General features: G+C 46.5%; 1 protein-coding gene across 2 annotated transcripts; it reads left to right on the forward strand.

Annotated features, from left to right (window-relative positions):
* The first annotated feature begins 12,035 nt into the window (after positions 1-12,035).
* On the forward strand, positions 12,036-25,339 carry PCK1 (phosphoenolpyruvate carboxykinase 1). Of its 2 annotated transcripts, XM_083618684.1 has the most exons (11): positions 12,036-12,412; positions 12,499-12,600; positions 12,899-13,185; positions 14,178-14,359; positions 14,622-14,825; positions 15,511-15,698; positions 16,858-17,020; positions 19,295-19,519; positions 19,616-19,747; positions 22,496-22,591; positions 24,875-25,339. In XM_083618684.1, the coding sequence occupies exons 3-11, from the start codon at positions 12,962-12,964 to the stop codon at positions 25,327-25,329; spliced, it is 1,869 nt and encodes a 622-aa protein (XP_083474810.1). In that variant the 5' UTR covers positions 12,036-12,412; positions 12,499-12,600; positions 12,899-12,961; the 3' UTR covers positions 25,330-25,339. The 2 variants fall into 2 exon arrangements, with proteins under 2 accessions (XP_083474810.1, XP_083474811.1); XM_083618685.1 differs by lacking the exon at positions 12,499-12,600.
* The last annotated feature ends 253 nt before the right edge of the window (positions 25,340-25,592 follow it).

The following is a 25,592-nucleotide window of genomic DNA, read 5'->3' on the forward strand; positions in this document are numbered from 1 at the left end:
GCAACCCCATAGTCACCTTTGACTGGACTTAACTGTCCAGGGGTCCTTTATCTTTCCTAACCCAGTATCCTGTTCCTGCAGTGGCAAACCAGATGCCTATGGGAAGCCCAGAAACAGAACCCAAGTTTAACATCGCTCCTCCCTCTTCCGTATGGTGTTTGATCCTCACCCTGCACTCAGTTCTCAGCTGATGAGACAATTTATTTGGTGGCAAGGAAACTTCAGGCTGGATGCAGGCATACAATAAAGCCTTGGTAGACCTGTTGTCTTTGTCCTTGTCCGGGGGTTTTCTTGGCAGGGATACAGGAGTGGCTTGCCGGTTCCTGCTCCAGGTGGATCACGTTTGGTCAAAACTCTCCACCATGACCTGCCCATCTTGGGTGGCCCTGCACGGCATAGCTCATAGCTTCTCTTGAGTTATTCAAGCCCCTTTGCCACGACAAGGCAGTGATCCATTCTGAAGGAAATCATCCTGAGCGTTCACTGGAAGGACTTCAGATCGTGAAGCTGAGGCTCCAAGACTTTGGCCACCTCATGAGAAGAGAAGACTCCCTGGAAAAGACCCTGATGTTGGGAAAGATGGAGGGCACAAGGAGAAGGGGACGACAGAGGACGAGATGGCTGGACAGTGTTCTCGAAGCTACGAACATGAGTTTGACCAAACTGCTGGAGGCAGTGGAAGGCAGGAGTGCCTGGTATGCTCTGGTCCATGGGGTCACGAAGAGTCAGACACGATTAAACGACTAAACAACAACAGACCTGTTGAATGGACTAGAGCACAGCTCCCATTAGCACTCCTATTCCTTAGAAGTCAGTGAAGAGCAGGCAAATACTTCCCCCACACCTTGATTCAAATGTGAGGGAGCTACTGAGAGCCAGGTTAAAGGTGTTGCATACAAGTGCGATTAGTAAGAAAATGAGGAAAGAGGAAGGGCCACATAGCTCAGTGCTTGGGCATCTGCTTTGTAAGCTAAAGGTCCCAGCATCTCAATCCCCATCACCTCCGGGTGTGGCTGGGAAGAGATCCTTTTTTTAGTTCCTGGAGAGCCACTGCCAAAGTGGAAAAGTACTGAGCTAAATGGTACAAAGGCCTGGCTAGCTATAAGGCATCTTCCTTTGTTCCTGCAATAGTAAACAGGAAAATAAGGTTGCATTCTTGTACATTACTTACCTGAGTGTCAGTCCCAATGAACTCAGTAAGGGTCTGACTTCTGAATAGACTTGTGTAAAAAAAAAGGTAAAGGACCCCTGACAGTTAAGTCCAGTCGCGAACGACTCTGGGGTTGCAGCGCTCATCTCGCTTTACTGGCCGAGGGAGCCGACGTTTGTCCGCAGACAGTTTTTCCGGGCCATGTGGCCAGCGTGACTAAGTTGCTTCTGGTGAAACCAGAGCAGCGCATGGAAATGCCGTTTACCTTCCCGCCGGAGCGGTACCTATTTATCTACTTGCACTTTGACATGCTTTCAAACTGCTAGATTGGCAGGAGCTGGGACCGAGCAACGGGAGCTCACCCCGTTATGGGGATTCGAACCGCCGACCTTCCAATCGGCAAGCCCTAGGCTCAGTGGTTTAGACCACAGTGCCACCCGTGTCCCTGAGACTTGTGTAGGATTGCTTTATAGGCCTTTAATCCTATACATCCTTGACCTGGGGGTTCACATTATCTCACGAAAGCCGCTGGTGCTGTCCTGTATCACAACAGCACTCCTTATGCACTCCTTGTTGCGGGTGTGTTTGAAGCGGCTGGCGCACGCACGGGGTCAGTGTTCCAACAAATAGATATCGGGTTGCCAAGCTAACCACATTTCCTAATTCTGGCCTCGCTCAGTCAGGTGCAAACACTGAGAGGCAGAGAGGCTTCTCAGCAAAAGTATTTGCCTTCCCTTTTATAGATTTGCTTTGCTTCTATTTTAGTCCGGCCAACTTCTCCCTACCTGCCAAAAGGAACTCGAGTGTTTGTTGCTGCTGTTTGTTTTGGACGCTCCAGATGTGCTTTACATACTTACTGGGAACAACTGCAGACACCAGGCAATAATAATAATAATAAAGATTTAAAAATTTGCACTAAACAACAATGAAACCTGGTATGTGCAAAGTCAGCTTCCAGATTCCTTTCCTCGGTCACATTCTACTGCAGGTGTGGTAGAACCTTGAAACAGGGAGACAAATTTGGCCCTTCGCTGGCTTTGTTTTACACCATGAGCATTTTAGCCTGGCTGTACATGAACTTTGATAATGCCCCTTGGTTGTCTGGATGGCAGATAGAGAAAGGCGTTCAACTAAAGAATCATGCCAAGAAAAATTGATGGACTATGCAGAACTGGCAAAACTGACATATAAGCTACGGGACAAGGATAACTGTGACTTTAAAGATGAATGGGAACCCTTTACAAAGTATTTGAAGACGCAACAAAGCGAATTGGACTCCTTGGCTGGCTTTGAATAAACATTCACAAACTTTTTATTGATAATAATCAGTTAAACAGTTTGAGGATCTATACAACTTTGTAACATGCAGAAAACAGCATTCTCAGAGAAATCAAAGACTGGAACTGAGGGAAGCCGGGGGGTGGGGGTAGGTGGGTTTTGGGTGGTGGGAGGGAGGAAAAATGGGGGAAAAAATATGGATGATATGTTTCTGTATAATATGGCTTGTTTTAAATTTGAATATTTTTTTTAAAAACAGAAAGGCGTTCATGTGCGTGTCAAAACTAGTCCACTGTACAAAGATTAAATTTGCATTTGTTTTCCCATCCACTTTTGGCCTCTAGTTCTGCCCATGCGGCCCTCAAAAGGTTGCAAAGAATGGAATGTGGCCCTCGGGCTCCACCTCTGTGTTAAAGGAACAGAGGCCACCTGGTTGCAATCTTTTGCCATTGTTTCTATTTAAGTTATACTAATAATTCCAATATTTTTAACATCTATGCATAGATACATTAGCATGTTCTTTCTTTCTTTCTCTCTTTCTTTCTTTCACAAATCTGTGTCTTCTTTTCTCAAAGTGGCCACCCTGTTTGTGAGGCTGGTGAGTTAGTGGGTCATCGAGTGCCCTAATGGCAAATAACAACAAAATAACATCATGGAAAGAATTGTGTAGTTACAGCTCGATTCCATATATATATATATATTCTTTTATTTTATTTTTTTAAGTCTTTTTTCCTGGAAACAAAACAAGCAGTGTCACAAAATTCTCTGTTTTGTTTCAGAAGACGACGGCTGGAACATTTAGATCTGCAAAGAACAATGGAGAACAGTCTGTTAGAAAGAAGTCATTATCCACCATCAGTGACTTTCAAATGCCGTGAGATGCTTTGTTGTACTCATTCCTGCGGTAATGAAGTCTAAAAGTTTTTTCTCCATCTTCTTTGACAGCTCCTTTCCTCCCCACTCCCCAGCAACAAAGCACATCTGCACTTCCCTCTCCCCAGGAATGAGCTGCGGCAAATCAGCTCCTAAATTGAAGCGCTCAAAACCTTTATTTTGAAAAGCTTGAATGGTGTCCATCACAAGCAGGAACCCTGAAAACCTTCCTTTTAAGGTGCTTATGGAATGCTCTTATCTGGTGCGGAGAGAGATTGGGGTGGGGTGGGGGAGATGTCAGATTCACGCTCATTTAAATAATTTGACAGCTTCCAAGAAGACATTGATGAGCATCGCATTCAAGTGTCAAAAAAGAAAGATAGAGTAGATGAGCACACAAAAAATAGTAAAAAAATATTAAAAATCAGGATTTGCATTTAGCTGTTAAATGTAATGCATTATAATCCCATTAACGCTCCAGAAGTTTAGAACCAGGAATAAATTTGCAGTGAAAATGCTTTTGAATTGAAAACTCTCTTGAGCTTCTCCTCCCCTCTAGAAATGTGGAGAACATAGGAAGCTGCCTTATATTGAGTCAAACCAATGATCCATCTTGCTTAATATTGCCCCATCTTCTGCTGTTGCTAAGAAGGATGTCATCTGCCAGAAATTCAATATACCATTGAAACAACGCACACAGGAAGGGAACCCAAAGTAGAAATTACGGGTTGTTTTCAGTTAAATTTTACTCAGATTCGACCTATTGAAATGAATTTGCTTAATTTAGTGATTGATCTTCATTGATTTCAGTGGATCCGTTCCTGAGTAGGACGTGGTTGACTGTCACTCAATGTTTGCAGTACCAAAGAACCCAAATTTTAAACACTTCTACAAAGATTGGGGGGCGGGGATGGAACTTGTGGCTCACATAAAGGGATGACCTTCATTTTCTCACATAATCAGAGTACAGTGGTACCTTGGGTTAAGAACGTAATTCGTTCTGGAGGTCCGTTCTTAACCTGAAACTGTTCTTAACCTGAGGTACCACTTTAGCTAATGGGGCCTCCCACTGCTGCCGTGCCGCCACGTTGCGATTTCTGTTCTCATCCTGAAGCAAAGTTCTTAACCCGAGGTACTATTTCTGGGTTAGCGGAGTCTGTAACCTGAAGCGTCTGTAACCCGAGGTAGTACTGTACTGATCTGAGAAGCTGTATAGGTGTTCCCTATGGTACATTTGCCCTAGCCCCCCCCCCCCCAGCTTATTGCTGCTTTGGTGAGCTACAGTGACCATGTTTCGATGTAACAGTGAGCCGGGCATGAGGAACCTTTGACCCTCGATTCTCATCAGCCCTAGCAAGCATAGCCAATGGCCAGGGATGATGGGAGTTGTAGTTCAGCAACTGTGTCCTTCCAGACCAACTTTTTATCTGTAGCCTCATCTGAGACGTTGCAGAGCAGACAGTATAGAACTGGATGGACCAGTGGTCTCAATATAAGACAGCTTCATATATGTATTCACATGCGCCGGGGGCATGCATGCATAATGTGTAGAACAAATTCACGTGTACGTTCAGCATTGTTGAAATTCAGCACCAAACAACTCTCATCAAGCCTGTTGTCAGTAATTCCTAGTGTTATGTCTTCGGAAGAGCCCAAGGAGGGGAGACTTACTTTGGTAAAAACATCAGATGCTCCTTTCACCACAAGCAAATGAGGCACGATTTCACAAGCACTTTGAGATTCTGTTTCTTTGCACTCAGCAAACTCTCTGTTTTCTCTCTCTCTCTCTCTCTCCTGGCCAAAGAGATCAGGCCATCCTTTTGATCTGTGTGTACTACTTCCCAGCTAGTTTATTAGCTGGAAAGTAGCAAACAATGCCATCCAGGAGGTCATGTCAGTTTCTTACAAGGCTTGCAGCACGGCATTCGCCCTGCTGGCTCCACAGTTCATTTTGGGGATTACTGCGCAATCTGATTTATAAGAAGGGATCTCTGGGGACATAAGCCCCCCTGTATAATTGAGCAGGAAGACTGTTTACACTGAATCACACCAGAATACCAAAGATCAAAGTTGATTGCTATCGCTTGCCAGCGGTGCAGAACTTTATCAACCTCCAAGCTTCGGATAGCAGCAATCGCGCTAAAATTACGAGGCTGGAACATAACCTGAAAGACTGATCCCTGCCTTGTGCAACCTCTGTGTGTGTTAAACCACAACCCTCCCAATTCGCTTTAATCTCCCTATATCCTATCTTCTCTAATGATCCTCATCCTGATTGGAGCACGCCGTAAGCAAAGAGGAGATAGAAATATGACCCTGTAGCAGAACCACCTGTCTGATGAGAGGAAAGGCCAAATCTCTGCATGCAGAAGATCCCCATTTCAGACCTCAGCATCTCCAGGTAAGCACGACAATGTCCTCAGTCTGAAATCCCAGACAACGCTGAACTAGATGGACTGAGAGCCTCACTCAGCGTGAGGCAGCATCCAAAGTTCCTCAGAATTGTATTAACAAACTATGGGGGAAATGAGACAAGGAACTCACGAGATGGAAGAGTGGTAACAAATGCCTTCACCAAATCCAGATATAGCTGACCATCAACTTTTAAGGCTGATTCCAGTCTACTTACAAGTCAAATACGGTGGTTAGTTCAGCTTTAAATAACAAAGGAAACCTTCTCTGAATGTTCAGATGGAACTGTTCCGTTTTATTTTGGGTGTTGAAAACCCAAGCAGACTATGAAAAACTCAAAAAGTTTATCTCCAATCTGAACAAATGAGCAACAAAACAGGAAACGAGGACTTACCAACTCCTACATTTTCTCTTCCCTTTCCAGGAATGGTCCATGCTTAAAAGCTCTGTGTCCAAGTGCCCTTTTTTTGTCCCAGGGCTTTCCCTGTGAAAACCTGCTCTTTAAAACTCAATCGGAGCAAATGGCAATACACAGAAAACCTGAATAGACATCTGCTGCAACTGAGTGCTAAAGAGCGAATTTTCGCAGGGAAAGCTGTGGGGTGAAAGAAAACTAAATGCTCAGACACAGAGCTTTTAAGTGTGGATCTGTGCCTGGAAAGAGTGAGGTAAAAGGTAGTTGTGGATGTGCCCTGCGATTCTGAGCAAGTCCAACCTTCCTTTTGTGCCACACTTTAAAGCTCCGTGTCTGAGCGGGTTTTGTTTTCATCCTGGCACTTTCCCCCAGGAAAATGGGTGGTTTGCTGCTGAATCAGAGCAAATGGTACCTGGGTTTTCCTCAAATTGCAGTTTGCTCCAATTCAGTGGTGAAATGCAGGTTTTCCCAGGGAAAGAGCTGGGATAAAAGCAAAAAACATGCTCTGACACAGAGCATTAAAGCCCAAACCTGTGCTTGCACAGCACAAAAAGAAGTCTGGGTGAGCCCTCAGTGTAAGTAAGAGCAAAATGCAGATAAATACAGCAACCTTGAACTTCACATGTACTTAAATGATGTCTGACCTTGGCTGTAATTCAGGGAAGAGACTTGGTTGAAGATGGATGGCTCAGTGATAATAACCGTATTTGGGCATCTACAAACCACGTGATTCCAGTCACATGAGGGGAAGAGAGTGGGCCCATGCTTGCTATACCCCCCCCCAAAAAAACCATCCACATGTTGCAGGGCAGGGAGCGGTCTGAAGTTAAGGGGCTGGCTAAACCTGTTTAGGCTTCCTTGCAATTTGGAAGCCGGGGCAAAGCTAGGAAAGGAGATGTAATTCTTTCAGACAGGATCTGAACACATGTTCCTTTAACATTTTTTTTAAACTCCCATTTTGATCCCCCCCCCCCCCGCCCTCAAATAGTTATATAGAACTTCTCTTTGGGTGGGGGCATAGTCGCCAACTCCTAGGGGCCAAGTTCTCTTCGGCTCCCCTCAATGAAATATTTGAGGTGGCCCACCAGTTGATTGGCATTGCCATTCAAAGGGTGTGCATGTGCCACATCTTGTGATCAATTATTTGAGGCGGGGCTCAGCTGAGGGCCCCCCATATTTAAGTTGGTATCCCTGGTCGCAAAATATGGTTTGAAGCTCAACATCAAAAAAACGAAGATCATGGCCCCATCACCTCCTGGCAAATAGAAGGGGAAGAAATGGAGGCAGTGAGAGATTTTACTTTCTTGGGCTCCATGATCACTGCAGATGGTGACAGCAGCCATGAAATTAAAGGACGCCTGCTTCTTGGGAGAAAAGCGATGACAAGCCTAGACAGCATTTTAAAAAGCAGAGACATCACTTTGCCAACAAAGGTCTGTATAGTTAAAACCATGGTTTTCCCAGTAGTGATGTATGGAAGTGAGAGCTGGACCATAAAGAAGGCTGAGCGCCAAAGAATTGATGCTTTTGAATTCTGGTGCTGGAGGAGACTCTTGAGAGTCCCATGGATGCAAGAAGATCAAACCTCTCCATTCTGAAGGAAATCAGCCCTGAGTGCTCACTGGAAGGACAGATCCTGAAGCTGAGGCTCCAATACTTTGGCCACCTCATGAGAAGAGAAGAAAAGACCCTGATGTTGGGAAAGATGGAGGGCACAAGAAAAAGGGGACAACAGAGGATGAGATGGTTGGACAGTGTTCTCGAAGCTACCAGCATGAGTTTGACTAAACTGCGGGAGGCAGTGGAAGACAGAAGTGCCTGGCGTGCTCTGGTCCATTGGGTCACAAAGAGTCGGACATGACTAAACGACTAAACAACAAACAACAACAACAAATCCTTGGTCGGGGGACAATGAAATTTACCCCCTATCTGGGGGAACCCCCTTCAAGCATGCAGTGCAATCTAGTATGCTTCTGCTCAGACAGCTGGTGACCACTGGACCTTGTGGGGCAGCCAAGGGGGTCACAAGAGACAGGACTAAATTATTCTGGTTTTCTTTCCATTCTTCTCCCTGTGGACATTTAAGCAATGCAGCAGTAAAAATACAAGTTGGGCTCTGCCTGACCTTGCCCAGGGAACTAGCCTCACACACTCAGAGGTAAAGAATTCAGTGGGGCTTACTCTGAGCTTAGTGGGTACAGAATTGCAGCATCAAACTGTAGATCTAAGGCAGGGATGGGGAACCTGTGATCTTCCAGGAGCTGTGGAGCTGTAACTCCTGTTATTCCTGACCACTTGCCATGGTGGCTGGGGCTGATAGGAGTTGAGAGTCCAGCAGATTCTCGGACGAAAGGGCAGAAAATGAGCTCTCCAACATTCTGTGCAAACATTGGTTTATTCAAATTCACAGCATCCTGCTGTTGTGCTTATTACGTATGTAAGTCCAAAGTGTGAGAAGCCTGACACCCTCTGTTAAATTGCCTTTGCTTTGACCTCTTTTCGATGCAAACAACCTCTTAGAGCAAACCTGCAATTTCTTGCCTTACGTGGCTCGCATTTTATCAAGCATGTTTGGCCTTGGTGCCATCAAGGATGCATCAGGTTGCTTCACTGTTTTCATCCTTAACTTTTGAAAATATAGTAAAAGGATTTAGAAAGGAAGACAAAAACACACTTCTGAGATATGGGGCAAGTCACTGACCACTGGTTAAAAACAGTACAAGGGTTTTAAAACAGTCTGATAGTATGAATGAAGCTGACATGCTTGCTGACGAAATGAGTTAGGTCTGAATAGTTATACTTTAAATTTATTTTACAATAATATTAGATAAAATATATGGTCCAACTTTGTAATATTGCAATGGAAAACATTTCCCAGACAAATCAGAAGAAAGAGTACATTACGACTAATTTATCAATTTTGGCAATATCAAAAATGCTATAATTATTTCCTTGCTACAGACTTTCTGGGTTGCCCCAGCCACTCTAGGCAGCTTCCAACATTTATAAAAACACAATTACCGTATTTTTCGCCCTATAGGGCACACCGGCCCATAGGGCGCACCTAGTTTTCAGGGGGGGAAATCAAGGGGGAAAATATGATTTCCCTCCCCCCGCAGCTCTGGGAGCAGCGGACAGGCTGCACACAGCCTGTGCGCTACTCCAAGACCTTCTCCCTCCTTTTGCGGGAGGTGGCGGAATTCCCCCACCTCCCGCAAAAGCCCACAGGAGCCATGCACGACTCCTGCGGGCTTTTTGACCAGGAGGGCTTCTGCGTGCTTTTGCGGGAGGTGGGGGAAATCCCCCATCTCCCGCAAAAGCCCACAGGAGGGAGAAGGGACTGACTCAGCCAGTCAGTCCCTTCTCCCTCCTTGGGGAAAAGCCCCCAAGAGCAGTGCGCTCTTTAAAGGCTGCGTGGCTCCTGCAGGCTTTTCTACGAGGTGGGGGAATTCATAGAAAAGCCCGCAGAAGCCGCACAGTCTTTAAAGAGCGCGCGGCTCCTGCAGGCTTTTCGACCCAGCTTGTGGGGCTGGAGGTGGGGGGAAGCGCTGCTTTTCCCCACCGCCAGACTCAAAGCCGGGTTGGAGAGTAGCGCGAAGGCATTGGGTGCCTTCCCTCTGCCCCCCGATCCTCTGGGGCTGGCGATGGGGGGAAGCACTGCTTTCCCCCACCACCAGCCTCCAAACCAGGTTGGAGAGTAGCGTGAAGGCGTTGCACCGCCTTCCCGCTGCCCCCCGATCCTCTGGGGCTGGCGATGGGGGGAAGCGCTGCTTTCCCCCACCGCCAGCCTCCCAACCAGGTCGGAGAGTAGCGCAAAGGCGTTGCGCGCCTTCCCGCTGCCCCCCAGCTTGTGGGGCTGGCGGTGGGCGGAAGCGCTGCTTTCCCCCACTGCCAGCCTCAAAGAGCAGACTCTCCTGGCTTCAGCAAAAGCAACGCAAAGCCTCCGGAGTGCAGGCTTTGGAGGCATCGCGTTGCTATCGCTGAAGCCAAGGAGCCTGCATTCGCCCCATAGGACACACACACATTTCCCCTTCATTTTTGGAGGGGGAAAAGTGCATCCTATAGGGCGAAAAATACGGTAAACATTAATTATACAGGGCTGCCTTCAGATATCTTCTAAAAGTTATATAGTTGTACTAATCTCCTTGACATGTGATGGGAGGGCATTTCACAGGGTGGTAGCCACTACCAGTAAGTCCCTCTGCCTGGTTCCCTGTAGCTTCGCTTCTTACAGTGAGGGAACCACCAGAAGGCCCTCGGAGCTGGAGCTCAGTGTCCAGGCTGAACGATGGGGGTAGAGACACTCCTTCATAATGATGACATGGTCATTACCATTCATGCAAGCAATGAAAATAAAGTAGATTACATTTCCTGGTTATGTTGGACACTTCAAACAACTCTTGGACTCTGGCTGCGTTATAGAAAACACAATATATAGGTTCTAGGCACATGTTGAGTTGACCTAACTATGGTTGTTTTCCTTATTATCGTTATTAATGATTAAATGTATTACTCAACTTTCAGCATTGGGTCCCAGTGGTACCTCTGGATGCGAACAGGATCTGTTCCGGAGCCCTGTTCGCATCCTGAAGCGAATGCAACCTGCGTCTGTGCGGGTCGCAATCCACCGCTTCCGCGCATGCGCATGACGTCATTTTGAGTGGCGAAACATGGAAGTAATGCGCTCCGTTACTTCCGGGTCGTCGTGGAGCGCAACCTTAAAATGCTTAACCCGAAGCTACATCAACCCGAGGTATGACTGTACAACAATTTAAAATTCAGAATTTAAAAACAGTTAAAACAGATTTCAGTCACAGCACTAGGGTGGGCAGGAGTAGGGAGAAGCACTGGCAGAGGAAGAGGGGTGTGTGGGGAGCGCACTGCCTCTGGCACCACGATCTTGGTGGGGTGCCATCGAGGCTGCCCCCCCCACGCTGGGCACCATGCCCCCGCAGGTGGTGCACCACACCCCCAGGATGCGCGTCATGCCCCTGCGGACATGCACCAGCCACGCCCACGCCTGCTCTTCGCCGCCAGTGTTGGAGCATGAAGCTCCGCCACGGAGGAGAGGGCACATGATTGCATGTCCTCCTGCCACCCAGGCCCCACATTCAGGAGGACATGAAGAAAGTGCTCTAGTCCCACAGCTCTTTACAGTAGATAGAAAGTGACTGAGCAGTGGGAGGAAAGCAGGTACTTGCAACTATCCACGGAAGACAGAAATGGGCTCAAATCTGTGGTCATGTCCACATCATGCATTTAAAGTGCATGGCTTGCCCCAAAGAACCATGGGAACTGTTGTCTATTGAGGAACTGTTTCTCCGTGAGGAGCAAACTACAGTTCCCAGAATTCCTTGAGCGGAAGCCAACCCCTCTCAGTGTATGGTATGGATGTGTCAGATATCTGGAATCCCAGTTTGGCTAGCGATCAAATTCAGCTTTTGGGGTTTGCCCCTGCCTTGCGCAAAAGAAAAAAGAAGAAAAAGAGGAGGCCTCCGTGAAAGCAAAGCCAAGGCCAAGTAGAACGGAAGCATCTTTATAAGGAACTTACAAACCTGACTCTGCGAGCCAAATTAAAACTTTCCCATTCATACGGGATATCATGGGAACTTGTATGTGTGAACTGAATGCAAATGTTGTTCCCTTCCTCTCCCTCCGATTGCTATTCAGACCTGCTCTTTTCCCCCATGCCAAGGGAAATTTCCAAAAGCGAGTAAACACCCCTGGGGCGAGCCTGCAGCGAGCAGTTGCTGTGACTACGAAACCTGCTTTTCTATCTGTTGCACACATAACTGCCCTCTGAGCCTCGGCTTCTGCAACCATCCGGGGGTGGGTGGGTGTGCTCAGCCTTTCGCTTGCATTGAGAAATGACGACCGTTCTTTTTCTTTCTTTCTTCCCTTCTTTCTTTGTTTTGCAACAGGGACAGGGACAGAATGAGGCCAAAGGTTGACCTAGCCAGGATATTTCGTAAACTGGCTTGAACGGCGCGCAAGCACTCATTAATGGAGCGAGTTAACAGATAAGCTCTTGGGGACGACTAGTTCACTTCTCAGGACACCCAACCGTGGCAACGAGCCAGAAGACACGTTTCCATGCAGTGACGTCAGAGGCGAGCCTCCAGACGGTGGGATGGACTGCGACCCAAAAAGAGTACTTAAGCAAGGAAGCTGCTTTCTGGAAGACCAGAGGTTTGGGACAGAGCTTGTTCCTAAGCAACACCTTACTGCTTGAAAGAACCTGCGAAATCTTCTCCGAGCCTGAGAACAGAGGCAGCTCCGAAAAGGTAAGTATATAACTTGGATTCACTTCTAACCTTGATATAGACACTTTCAGTTTCAGATGACCTCTTGTTTCTCAATCTGATGCTAGGTGCTTCTTGATCATGAGGAAGGGCTGTAGAAGTTGAAGAGCACCTGCATTGAATGCAGAAGATCTCAACCTGTTGAGAGTGACTGACTGCCTGAAACCCTGGTGAGCCACTTGCCATCGGTGTAGACCAGTGTTTCTCAACCTGCGGGTCCCCAGATGTTGTTGGACTACAACTCTCATCATTCCTAGCCAGCATGACCAGTGGTCAGGGATGATGGGAGTTGTAGTCCAACAACATCTGGGGACCCACAGGTTGAGAACCGCTGGTGTAGAAAATACTGAGATGGACCGATGCTCTGACTCAGCATAAGGGAGCTTCCTATGTTCCAATCACTGCAAGTATTTTAAACCAAGCTTTCCAACCCAGATCTGTTACACTACATTCTCTCCCCCCCCCCAGCCCCTTTCCAGCTTGCAATTCCTATTACGGACCCCCAAGCCTTGTCCTTGCAAAGAACGGGCGATGCCATCCCAGCCGCAGGCACAGAGGAGCGCCACCCCAAAGTTCATCCAGGGAGACCCGAAAAGCCTGGCGCCAGATGTGAGGGACTTTGTTGAAAGCAACGCTGAGCTCTGCCAGCCGGAAGCTGTCCACATCTGCGATGGCTCAGAGCATGAGAACAAAAGGATCTTGGAGCTCATGGTGGAGGAAGGCATGATTAAGAAGCTTGGCAAATATGAGAATTGGTAAGTGGGGTGTGTTTTGTGCGTATTTGTGTGTGCATGCCGCTGTAGTGAGGGTGGCTGAAACTTAAGATGGGATCCCTTCAGCAGCTGCTGTTTGGTCTGCCTTAAGCCTGGGGTTTGTTGATACCATCAGTTTTAATGTCCCTGCTTGCTAGTTTAATAGAGTGCTGTGCTCAGTGTTTCAACGTAATCGCTCCAGCCTCGCTGATTTATTTTGCTAAGCAGATGGCAGGTTAGTGGTCCAGGATGGTCAGGAGATGTTTCTTAAATGGGACCTAATGTTTAGGGGGGGGACAGCTGGGGAGTTTTGGGAGTGGGGAAGCTTGGGAAAGGTGGCACATCCTACAACCTCCATCTAGAGCAGGGTGGAAGACCTGTGGCCTCCAATCAGCCCTCACCAGCATGGCCGATGTTCAGGGTTGAAGGGAACTGTTGTCTGGCTACATCTTGAAGGTCTCAGGATCCCCACCCCAGTCTAAAGGGAGGAGCAGGTGTGTGTGTGTGTGTGTGTGTGTGTGTGTGTGTGTGTTAGAGAGAGAGAGAGAGACAGAGACAGAGACAGAGACACACACAGAGAGAGTCTGTGTTGTAAATAATAGTCCTTTCATACTCAAACATCATAGCATGGTAGAGTTGTACTGGAATCTTGTAATTATTAATATCAGGCAGAGCAACGCAGAAACTTTTGTGCCAGACTGGATTGGGTCTCGCCGGATGAAGATGGAGCTCACTTTCCCACCAGCTGCCTGCCAGGCGTGTGGGTTAGTGGAAGTGTTGCTGGAAATCCACAAAACAAGGCTTTCCAGGAAAGGGAGCCAGGTTGGCAGAGCAATCTCCCTGTTCCCCCCACTTCTGCCTCAGCTTCCGTGTGCCGCAGAGCTGCAGACACGGCGGTGGCTCCTTTGCTCTGCAAAGCCACACCGGGCAGGGAAGGCGTTCAGGTTGTTTCCTAAATAGCTGAAGCGCAGGTGTCCTGTTCCTTCTCTCCACAGCTTTTTGGCTCGTACAGATCCGAGGGACGTGGCCAGAATCGAAAGCAAAACTGTCATCGTCACTCAGGAGCAGCGAGACACCATCCCAATCCCAAAGAGTGGGGTGAGCCAGCTGGGATGCTGGATGTCTGAAGAGGACTTTGAGAAAGCCTTCAGCGTCCGATTCCCTGGGTGCATGAAAGGTGCGAGAGTTTTCTCTATCGCAGTGCCAAATTCCTGCACTTGAGTTTAGATAATTGTCCTCCTGTGCAAAAGAGGATTCCTTCTAATGTTTTGAGTGCAAAAAAAGTTAGCCTCCCTGTTTTTCAAAATACCATCTAAAATAAAAGGAGAGAAGAGAGGGTTTGGGGTGGTAAGGAGACATGTAAGGTACAGACTCGCAGCTTACGTTTACAGTGGTCTTGGTTGCTGTTTTGAAATCCTTTTTCGGCTTCTCTTTTGCAGGGCGCACCATGTATGTCATCCCTTTCAGCATGGGGCCCATTGGTTCCCCTATATCCAAGTTTGGGATTGAGCTGACAGATTCTCCTTATGTGGTGGCCAGCATGAGGATCATGACTCGGATGGGGACGTCTGTCCTAGAGGCCCTGGGCAACGGGGAATTTGTGAAATGCCTCCATTCAGTTGGGTGCCCTTTGCCATTGAAAAGTAAGCCATTCTCAGTGCAAAGTCTTCGTTACTTTATGGTCCTGGATGCTTTACTATACAGGGCTGCCAGGCAGCTCGTCATCCCGATGGACCAGAAATTGCTCACTGAAGATGCTTTGGAACAGCTGGGTTTCTTTTTAATGTTCTCCCAGATCTTGCTTCTGCAGATTCAGTGCCATCTGGTCTTACAGAAAATGGAGAGAGTTTTGCCTACCTCTCTATCAAACAGAATGTTTCAAGAATTAACTGTTTTCCAAAACCACTAGTTGCTGATATTGCTGCTGTTAGCTGTGCAGACAGCACTATAGTGACACCTAGTGCTGGAAAACAAACATTGAAATTAAGTTTTGGTACAGTAAGACTGCCTGCAGGGGTTACATTCTGGGGATCGTGCCTAAAGCTAAAATCGCATACAGTCAAAACGCATTGGATTCAAAGGCAGGTGGGATTGCCAAAATCATTTTCCCCAGAACTCCACCCCCTTTTAAATTTATATATATATTTGCCACTTGCATAAAGCTGAATGTGCACAAGTTGTGGGCTTACTGTGTACCAAACAAAAGAAAAAGAAATATGCATGTGGTCCAGTTTTAAAAGGATGCATCTTAAAAGAAGGAGAAGGTTGCACTTTTATCCAGGTCACCAATCCCAATAAATAACGTGTTTTGCTTAATTTCTTTCATAGAGCCTTTGGTAAATAACTGGCCCTGTAACCCAGATCTGACTCTGATTGCTCACATCCCGGATCACAGAGAGATCATTTCCTTTGGAAGTGGCTATGGAGGAAATTCCCTCCTGGGAAAGAAGTGCTTTGCTCTCCGGATTGCCAGCAGGATCGCCAAGGAAGAGGGCTGGCTTGCCGAACACATGCTGGTAGGGGAAAGTTTTAACAATAAATGTGTTGCTTGCACTGGTGTTGTTGCAACTGAAGGCACAGTGAACGGCAGTAAACGCCTTCATTTCTATGGAACAAGAAAGAGCTTGAAGGCATGGGTGGGATGCCTGCAGCTAAAAAAATCATGGCTCAGCAGTGAGATCCTTCAATTGGTGACACTTGGCAAGTCACTCTCACTCAGCCTCAGTTCTCCATCTGTTAAATGGGAATAATCATATTGACTAACCTTGAAGTTTTTTGGGAATGTTTGAGATTCTCTGATTTTCCCTAGTCTTAGGACATACGTGTTTACATGACATAAGGAGAGAAGGGCAGGAGGAAAGCAGACCTCCATTTAATCTTATAGGGGTTCTTATACAGGGGCTCTCTTTTCATATAGGGACTAGATCAGAGCCTGTTCAATAGTAGCAGTAATATATTTAAATACAGAAAACCTGTGTGCAGTGGCCGGAGTGTTGGGCAGGTCCAAAATCGTCAGTCAGTGGGCAATGATTCTCTGTCAGCCTAAACCCGCAGGGTTGTTGTGAAGGCAGCCGAGGGGAGAGCACTGGTACTGCCCTGACCTTGAAGGAAGGGCAGAGCAGAATGCTAAATACATAAACAGAGACTAAATGGGGTTAAGAAATCCATATTCTCCAGGGATTGCAAATTGTGCACTATTTAACCATGTTCTAAAATCAAATATTATATTTCCTCCCTGACGTTTCAGAATTTCACTTGGTAGCTTCGCTCTTCAGTTCAAAAAAGTCCTGCAGTGGTTCAGAGACTAGCTGGCTTATTATTTATGCTTTGCAGTCATTAATATTACTGTATTGGCCTGAATATAAGCCTCACTTTGCCCCCCCCATTCCGACCTTGAAAAGTTAGTGTCGCTTAAATCTGCGACCTTACGAAAATTGGCTTTTACAAGATCGCTGCTGAACCAGACATACAGTAAATCAGAACGGGTGTGAGTGCCTGTGGGATTTTAAGGGAGCGGCTTAAATTCGGGTATTGTCTTTTTTTCTCTCCCCCTCCCCCCATGAATTTTAAAGGTGTGGCTTATATTTGGATGCAGCTTATATTTGGGCCAATACGGTATTGTTGTCAGCTGCATGGCACTCCTTAAGAGAGTGGGGTTTTTTCTCCCCTAAATAGATACTGGGTATCACAAATCCGGAAGGTGAAAAGAAATATTTTGCTGCAGCCTTCCCAAGTGCATGTGGAAAAACCAACTTGGCCATGATGAACCCAACTCTGCCAGGGTGGAAAATCGAGTGTGTTGGGGATGATATTGCTTGGATGAAATTTGATGACCAAGGTAACCTCTTTAGCATCCAAGTGGGGATTTAGCCAGGGATGTTGATGTTCCAGAGCTGTTTGATATCAGTGGTTGAAACCAGCAGTTGAGCCAATAGCAAAAGTTGGGTGAGGTAGACAGTTTCTTGGTCCCATCTGGTATGGGGCAGGAGCCACAGTTTCTTGTTGGCAAACTCAATCTGACCTTGCTATGGTGAAACATCCTTCTGGCCTTTCCAGGCCACGTGTTCGCATGACCCCGTAAAACCTTCTAAAGCGAATTGATCAAATATGCATTGGCTGCAACATGGACGCATGTTGAAAGAACCATGTATCTGGTTCACCAAGTCAGTGCAGTGAAGACCACTTCACTGAATAAAAAAACGCACTGATAATGTTTGTGTGAACAGACTGTACTTGCTGTCAGGAAAGCCTGGTGTCAGATGATGGAAGAACAGATATTTTCCTGCTCACAACCTCCGGTAGTTAGGGGCACTTGCTCTAGCTTGTTTCTGAGGCAGATTTCACACATGCTTCTCAAATTATTTTCATTTTTACACCCTCTCTTCCTCCCACATGTAACAAGAAATGCAGCGTTAAGTATATTTGTATTGGGTTATTAAATAATCTGGTAGCGGTTCAGAAATGTGGGATAGCTCAGTCGGCAGAGCATGAGACTCTTAATCTTTGGGTTGTGGGTTCGAGCCCCACGTTGGGCAAAAGATTCCTGCATCACGGGGGGTTGAGCTAGATGACCCTCAGGGGTCCCTTCCAGCTCTATGACTCACAGTGGCATTTTGAACTTCTTGCATTTTTGGTGGGCCCTGCGTTTGAAGTGATCGGATGAAATGCATTTTGACCCTCCCTCCCATCACTTCTCAAATACAACTGTACCCACTTTGGAACGGCTTCTTCTTACATTTCTCTCTCCCCTCCCCAATAATTTTTATTAATTTTTTCCAAATGTCTTAGACACAATGCAGCTTAACAATATTATTCTCCTTTCTATCTATATCTTATCCGAATTAACTTCCCTCCACCCCTCTTCTGGCTTCTCTACATTACTCTTACTTAAGTGTGATTACAATATATGTTGTTGTTGTTGTTTAGTCGTTTAGTCATGTCCGACTCTTCATGACCCCATGGACCAGAGCACGCCAGGCACTCCTGTCTTCCACTGCCTCCCACAGTTTGGTCAGACTCATGCTGGTAGCTTCGAGAACACTGTCCAGCCATCTCGTCCTCTGTCGTCCCCTTCTCCTTGTGCCCTCCATCTTTCCCAGCATCAGGGTCTTTTCCAGGGAGTCTTCTCTTCTCATGAGGTGGCCAAAGTATTGGAGCCTCAGCTTCACGATCTGTCCTTCCAGTGAGCACTCAGGGCTGATTTCCTTCAGAATGGAGAGGTTTGATCTTCTTGCAGTCCATGGGACTCTCAAGAGTCTCCTCCAGCACCATAATTCAAAAGCATCAATTCTTCGGCGATCAGCCTTCTTTATGGTCCAACTCTCATTGTATATGTATATACACAATATATACATATGTGTGTGTGTGTGTGTGTGTATACTCTGGCTTCTCCTCAGATAGTATAAATCTTTCGCCTTTTGTTCTTACGTTTCAAAGTCCTTCGTGAAGAACTACCTGTGTGTGCAAAGTCTTGTCAGTTTCACCATTGCTGAGAAAACCAGCAACCCACTCACCCACACTTTTTTCCTGTCACCCTTCCTTCTTCTGCTTCAAGATGTGGAAAGAGAGTGAATATATTTTTAACCCTCCAGTAAAACCATGTACGTGCACTTAAGTGTTACAAAAAGAAATGGATAAGGCTTTCTCCTAACTTCAAGATTCCCCCCCCCCCGGAGGGTGGCAATTAGGGGGAAAAATAGCAGTGGTTTAGGCTCGAAGGATACCTACAGTATGACATTGCATCCAAGTTTAGCCCCATGCAAGATAGGCAGGTGGGGAAATATTGTCTCCTGCAGAGCAGTGACATTTAAAGAGGGAATATCTCAGAAACCCATGTAGTATCCATTAATTGATGCAGGGAAGGATCCCAAGTGAGTGCTAATTAGAGTGCTTTAAAATGCATTTGCAGTTTTGGCATAACCAGATGGGAACCATCAGCAGTGGCTCCCAAGCTGAGAAGCCTGAAAATAGTATTTGTGAGCGGAGGAGCAGAAGAGTTTTGTTAAAGAGTTGGAAAGGATTGAATGAGGAATGGGTGTGTATTGGGGAGGTGGGGAGTGACTGAAGCAGAGACAAGGTCTCCGAACCTCACTCTGCTTCTAAAATTCCCCAGGTAACCTCAGAGCCATCAATCCAGAGAATGGCTTCTTCGGAGTGGCTCCTGGGACGTCAGTGAAAACAAACCCCAACGCTATGAAGACCATACGGAAGAACACCATCTTCACCAACGTGGGAGAAACCAGTGACGGAGGCGTGTACTGGGAAGGCATGGAAAAGCAGTTTGCGCCCGGGGTGACGCTCACTTCGTGGAAAAACAAGGAATGGACAGCCAAGAGCGGTACAATTAACTCCAGTTAACGGCTCCCTGTTTCTTTTATTGCCATTGCATTTTTGCTTAATGGTGCCACTATAAATATCTGTTATATTTGCACAGGGGAACCTTGTTCCCACCCCAATTCCCGGTTCTGCTCTCCTGCCAACCAGTGCCCCATTATCGACCCTGCCTGGGAGGCTCCAGAAGGAGTGCCAATCGAGGGGATCATATTCGGAGGACGGAGACCTGAAGGTAAGAGTCTCAAAAGGGGGCTGTCTGTTCTATTTTATGTGCTTATTGTTGTAAATCTGTTGTAAACAAAAATTGCCCTTTTCGCTTATGGGGTATCCAAGAGCCCATATAGAGTCCTTACATAGGTTCCCTATTGGTAGGAGAGAATAACAGAGGCCAATCAGAGAATATTGAGAAGCAAAGCAGCTAGTAAGCTTGATCTTTATTGATCTGTTGCAACAGGGTGCTCCCCTCACCCGGAGGAGAGAGGAGGGACCTAGAAAAATGGCATGCAAGGCCTTATAAAGACTTTTGAAATTGCCACCCTGTAGATCAAGACCACCCCCAGAGACATCATACATACATCACAGAAGGGGTGTAACCTAAGACCACCCCTCAGATACATCACACCTACATCACAGAAAAGGCAGTCTAAAACAAAAATTTGAATATTGTTTTCTCCTGTTGTTGTTTATCTCCGGTCTGGCAGGTTACTTGATTGGATTGCCTGGGGAGCCTGGCCATTCTTTTGTAGTGATAAATACTTAGTTCCTGGGCCAGGTCACAGGCTCACGCTCTATTCAAACACAGACATACCCTTAAGACAGGATTTGTGAAGGAAAAGACAATGGGGAGGCTTTTCCACTTTGACCTTGCAGAGAAAACATTTGCTCGGTTTAGGAATCAAAATGGCTTCAGGTCGGTCTTCCTGTGCTGATCTATGTACATGCGGTTATGAACATTACCGTATATCTAAGACCATAAAATTTGTATCACATTATCTGCTGCATTTACATAGGATGCCCGTACAAAAATTACCTGGGTATCTATTAGATGTTACAGTGGAACCTCGGTTCCCAAATGTTTTGTTCTCGAACGCTGAAAACCCGGCAGTAAATGCTTCTGTTTTCAAATGTTTTCCGGAACCCGCACATCCGACGCAGCTTCCGCTGAGTGCAAGAAGCTCTTGCAACCAATGGGAAGCCATGCCTTGGTTTTTGAACATTTCAGAAGCTGAATGGGCTTCCGGAACAGATTTCATTCGAGAATCGAGGTACCACTGTACCACCAAATACACAGTGCTGAATCAGGTGTAAATTCTTTTGCAAACTACCCTGAAATCCATTTGTTTTAAAATTATAACAAAAATATAAACCAATAAATAAATGCCAAGGTGAGGGTGAAACTTGGGTACATGGCTCCCATTTTCGGCTATGAAGTTGGGATATGAATCTTGGGATATGAATCTATGAATTTCAATTTTGCTCAGTTCCTAATTTTTCCAGACTTAAGTTCTCATTTCTGCATCTGTTTACATTTTTAAAAAATAATCCTCATGAAAATTCATTAGCAGCTTAGTGACGGTTTCACTTAATAAAATGCATTTCGGCACGTTACTTTCACCAACATGTGTACACACTAACAGACATGATGATTTTTGCATGCATTTTTATTTGCAGAACTGAATCGCAAAATTCAGCAAAGTGCAGTTTCCAAAGAATAGCTGTGTTTTGGTCTGCATATAGTTTGGGGAAGTGTGCATTAGGTATGTCCGCATTAAAAATACTAGCCAGACTAAGTTTCTGCTCCATCCCTAGTGCAGAGTAATGCCTAAGCTGCAATCCACGAGGATGTGTCAGCATGCTAGGAGCACACACAGCCTCTTTAGTGAGGAGGGAAAGTGGCAAACGCTCACCACCCGCTGGACCCTCTTCCTACCCTTGTTGCTGCTCAACAGTTGCTTTAAAGAGGCAGAGGCCACTGGTAACCTAAACATCCCTCCGTGACTCCTTGTATCTTAAGATAGCCTAGCCTCTTTCTTGATTGAACAGTTGAAGGTCTGAATGGGTTAGATAAACCACAAGAAGGAAGGATGCGCCGTAATCCCAAACTCATAAATTGCTAGCTCCACGCCTCCTGCTGCTGCAGTGTTGGAAAGCATTAAAATTCATTATGTGTGGCACTGCCAACCTTTAAATCAGGGTGGTCCAGCCCGCAGGTCGCAAGAAGCCTATGAGACCTTTATTGGCGACCCTCAGCCATGTTAAAGAAGAGACTAGATTCAGGTAGGTAGCCGTGTTGGTCTCACACAGTCAAAAAAAAATTTAAAAAATTTAAAAAGCTTATACCCAAAACTACTTTTCGCGTTATGTCCCGCAGCAACCCAGAAGTACCGGAATGGGTTACTTCCGGGTTTCGCCACTCACGCATGCACAGAAGTGCTAAATCGCGCTTCGCACATGTGCAGAAGTGCCAAATCGCGCCGCGCGCATGCACAGATGCACTTTGAGTTGCGGGCATTTCACGTTATAGACGGGCCTCTGGAACGGATCCCATCCATAACACAAGGTACCACTGTAATTGTGTATATTAAATACAGTGGTACCTCGGTTTTCAAGCACCTCAGAAGCCGAGCTTTTTGGTTTTCAAACACCAAAAACCCAGAAATAATTGTTTCTGTTTTCAAACATGCCTCGGAAGTCAAACGATTTTCGTTGCATGTTTTTCAGTTTTTCCAATTGAACTTGCAGCTAGCCCTTTGCGCCTCAGTTTTTGAACATTTTGGAAGTCAAACAGTCTTCCGGAACGGATTACGTTTGAGAACCGAGGTACCACTGTAATGCTAAATATATTGCAAACACTGATGTGGAATTTTAATTCAGTGTGTGTGGCCCACGGGCTCTGGGTCAAAGTACTCCTGCTGCCCATTTGGTATGGAAAGTTGGACTGCCCTGCTCTAAATATTACAGCTGTTCCTGTTCTCCCCAGGTGTGCCTCTGGTCTATGAAGCCCTTAACTGGCAGCACGGAGTATTCGTAGGTGCAACGATGAGATCAGAAGCAACAGCTGCCGCTGAACATAAAGGTAAGTCAGGCTATAATAACGCTTCCGCATTTAAATAGCCCGTCTCATTATTTTCACCTGGAAATTGCTGACACTTAGTTGCTGGAACTTATTTCCTTTCTTTCTTAGTGTGAATATATTGATGGCAGCATAGGCGTTGTGAGTAATTATGGCTGGTGAAAAGATCTTATGCTTCCAAGGTCTGGAGAGATTTGCAATTTACTAGTTTAGGGGTGCGAGGCAGGGACTTAATGACGTTGCTTCTTCGGTGTTCGTGAGAACCAAGTTACCCATTGGCAGCCCATTAGCCAAACTTTGCTCTCCCCCGGTTGTTGTCCCACATAGGCAAAAGGATTTTGGGCTTGCCGGTAGTAGGTTTTCGTACAAATTTGGACTGGGGTGTTGAAACACACACTCCTTTTCGTTGTGGCCCTCTGGCAAAACTTATCTGTTGATCAGACACCTAAAATAATAGCTTCATTCAGCTGCACGGTAGCTCTTAAGCACTGACATCTTGGTTCATGAACCAACCCTAGAAACTGGTGCATCCAGACCAGTTTGGAGGAGAGAGTTGCTGTTCTTTTTCTTTTGCACAATCCAGACAAAGCTAAAAATACAGGCGACCTTGAAATAAATTAAGATATCTTGTATATTTTTAATTCTCCTTGAGTTCAGCTGGAAATAAGTAGGTGCGACGTTGTGCGGTTCTGTCTTTATGCAGGGGGGCTGAAGCAGAGCCTTAGAGACTACAGCCCTGGTCTGGCCACATCTCAGGGCCCAGATAAGCTTCTGGTTTCCCCTGCAGTCACCTGCTCAGTGCTCTTTTGCTTTGGTTCGCATCCTCTGTTCTGCCTGGGCAGCCCAAAGTGCACCCGGGTGGCAGCTCATTGGACCCCTGCTTTGTTTGCTTTGCGCAAGGCCGCCCATGCTGCAGACCCACCAGTGAGCTGCAACTGGTTTTGCTCATGACAAACATTTGGATTAAGCCATTAACGCTGTACCAATGCACATGGCTACGCCTGCTTCTGTTTGCAGTAGTCAGCTTATGCCAGGAGTCAGCAAACTTTTTCAGCAGGCAGCCGGTCCACTGTGCCTCAAACCTTGTGGGGGGCCGGACTATATTTTGGTGGGGGGGAAATGAACGAATTCCTATTCCCCACAAATAACCCAGAGGTGCATTTTAAATAAAAGGGCACATTCTACTCATGTAAAAACACGCTGATTCCCGGACTGTCCACGGGCCGGATTTAGAAGGCGATTGAGCCAGATCCAGCCCCCAGGCCTTAGTTTGCCTACCCATGGCTTATGCTTTACCTCTTTAGCAGTAGCAGTTCGTTAGAGGGAGGAGTTGCAGCCTTCATCTCAAACAGCCTTTGGCAACCAGGTTTCTTTGGACTACACCTCCCATCAGCCCCTGCCACCGCAGCTCCAGAGTTGCTTGCACCTTGACTCCTTTGGGATCAGGTTGGCTTCAAGGGCAGAGTTTGGGTTGCCTCATTACAAGTTGCCTCATTCTGTGTGGGAATCAGCCGCGGTCCAAGTCAGAACACTAACCCATTAAGCTCAGTATTGTCTTCTGGTTTTTGTTTTGGTCTGCACTGCCTTTTTAAAAAAATATTTTTATTTATTTATTTTTTACATTTATATACCGCCTTTATCTTCCCAAGGAGCTCCATGTGCTGTACATGGTTCTCCCCCTCCCTGTTTCATCCTCACAGCAACCCTTTGAGGTAGGTTGGGCGAAGAGATGGTGACTGGCCTAAGGCAGGGGTCAGCAAACTTTTTCAGCAGGGGCTGGTCCACTGTCCATCAGACCTTGTGGGGGGCTGGACTATTTTTTGGAAAGAAAAAAAAAAAGAACAAATTCCTATGCCCCACAAATAACCCAGAGATGCATTTTAAATAAAAGGACACATTCCACTCATGTAAAAACACGCTGATTCCCGGACTGTCCACGAGCCAGATTTAGAAGGCAATTGGGCAGGTCCAGCCCCCAGGCCTTAGTTTGCCTACCCATGGGCCTAAAGTCACCCAGCGAGCTTCATGGCAGAGTGGGGATTCAAACCATGGTCTCCCAGGCCCTAGTCCAATACTCTAACCATAACGCCACACTGGATCTCAGATTGACTGACTGAAAATGAACCTGGGCATACTTGGGATGGAACCTGGAACCTTTTGCATGCATAGCACTTGCTGTGTCACTGAACCACGATGGGCATTCCCCAGTCAACCATAGAATCGATGGTGCTCTGAATGTGGGCAAGAAAGACCCTCGTAACACAATCGTTCCCCTTCTCCCCACAGGCAAGATCATCATGCACGACCCCTTTGCCATGCGGCCTTTCTTTGGCTACAACTTTGGCCAGTACCTCTCCCATTGGCTCAGTATGGCGCACCGGCCTGCTGCAAAACTGCCCAAGATCTTCCACGTCAACTGGTTCCGGAAAGACAAGCAAGGGCGGTTCCTGTGGCCTGGCTTCGGCGAGAACTGCCGTGTGCTGCAGTGGATGTTCAACCGAATTCAGGGAGATGTGAGTGCGCAGCTGACAGCCATTGGCTACGTCCCTGATGACACGGGCTTGAACTTGAAAGGCTTGGAAGGTGTCAACACACAGGAACTGTTTGCCCTTTCCAGAGACTTCTGGGAAAAGGAGGTGGAAGAAATCAAGAAGTATTTTGAAGAGCAAGTCAATGCTGACCTCCCCTACGAGATGGAAAGAGAAGTTATTGCTCTGGAGCAGAGAATAAAGCAGCTGTAACTGATCAAAACCGTATTTGTGGCTTGGTGTGAGAGGGGGAATGAAATACCGTATTTTTCACTCTATAAGACGCACCAGACCACAAGACGCACCTAGTTTTTGGAGGAGGAAAACAAGAAAAAAAATATTGTGAATCTCAGAAGCCAGAACAGCAAGAGGGATCACTGCACAGTGAAAGCTCCCTAAGACGCACACACATTTCCCCTTACTTTTCAGGAGGGAAAAAGTGAGTCTTATAGAGCAAAAAATACGGTAAATGCTCT

The sequence above is a fragment of the Podarcis filfolensis genome, assembly GCF_964270895.1.
Source record: "Podarcis filfolensis genome assembly, chromosome: 6".
In the NCBI taxonomy this organism is placed as follows: Eukaryota; Metazoa; Chordata; class Lepidosauria; order Squamata; family Lacertidae; genus Podarcis; species Podarcis filfolensis.

What these genes read in the sequence shown, in the direction of transcription:
- PCK1 (XM_083618684.1), top strand. Translation starts at nt 12,962, where the DNA reads ATGCCATCCCAGCCGCAGGCACAGAGGAGCGCCACCCCAAAGTTCATC. An exon ending in CTTGGCAAATATGAGAATTG is followed by an intron (nt 13,186 to 14,177) that starts GTAAGTGGGGTG and finishes TTCTCTCCACAG; the next exon opens with CTTTTTGGCTCGTACAGATC. An exon ending in GATGAAATTTGATGACCAAG is followed by an intron (nt 17,021 to 19,294) that starts GTAACCTCTTTA and finishes AAAATTCCCCAG; the next exon opens with GTAACCTCAGAGCCATCAAT.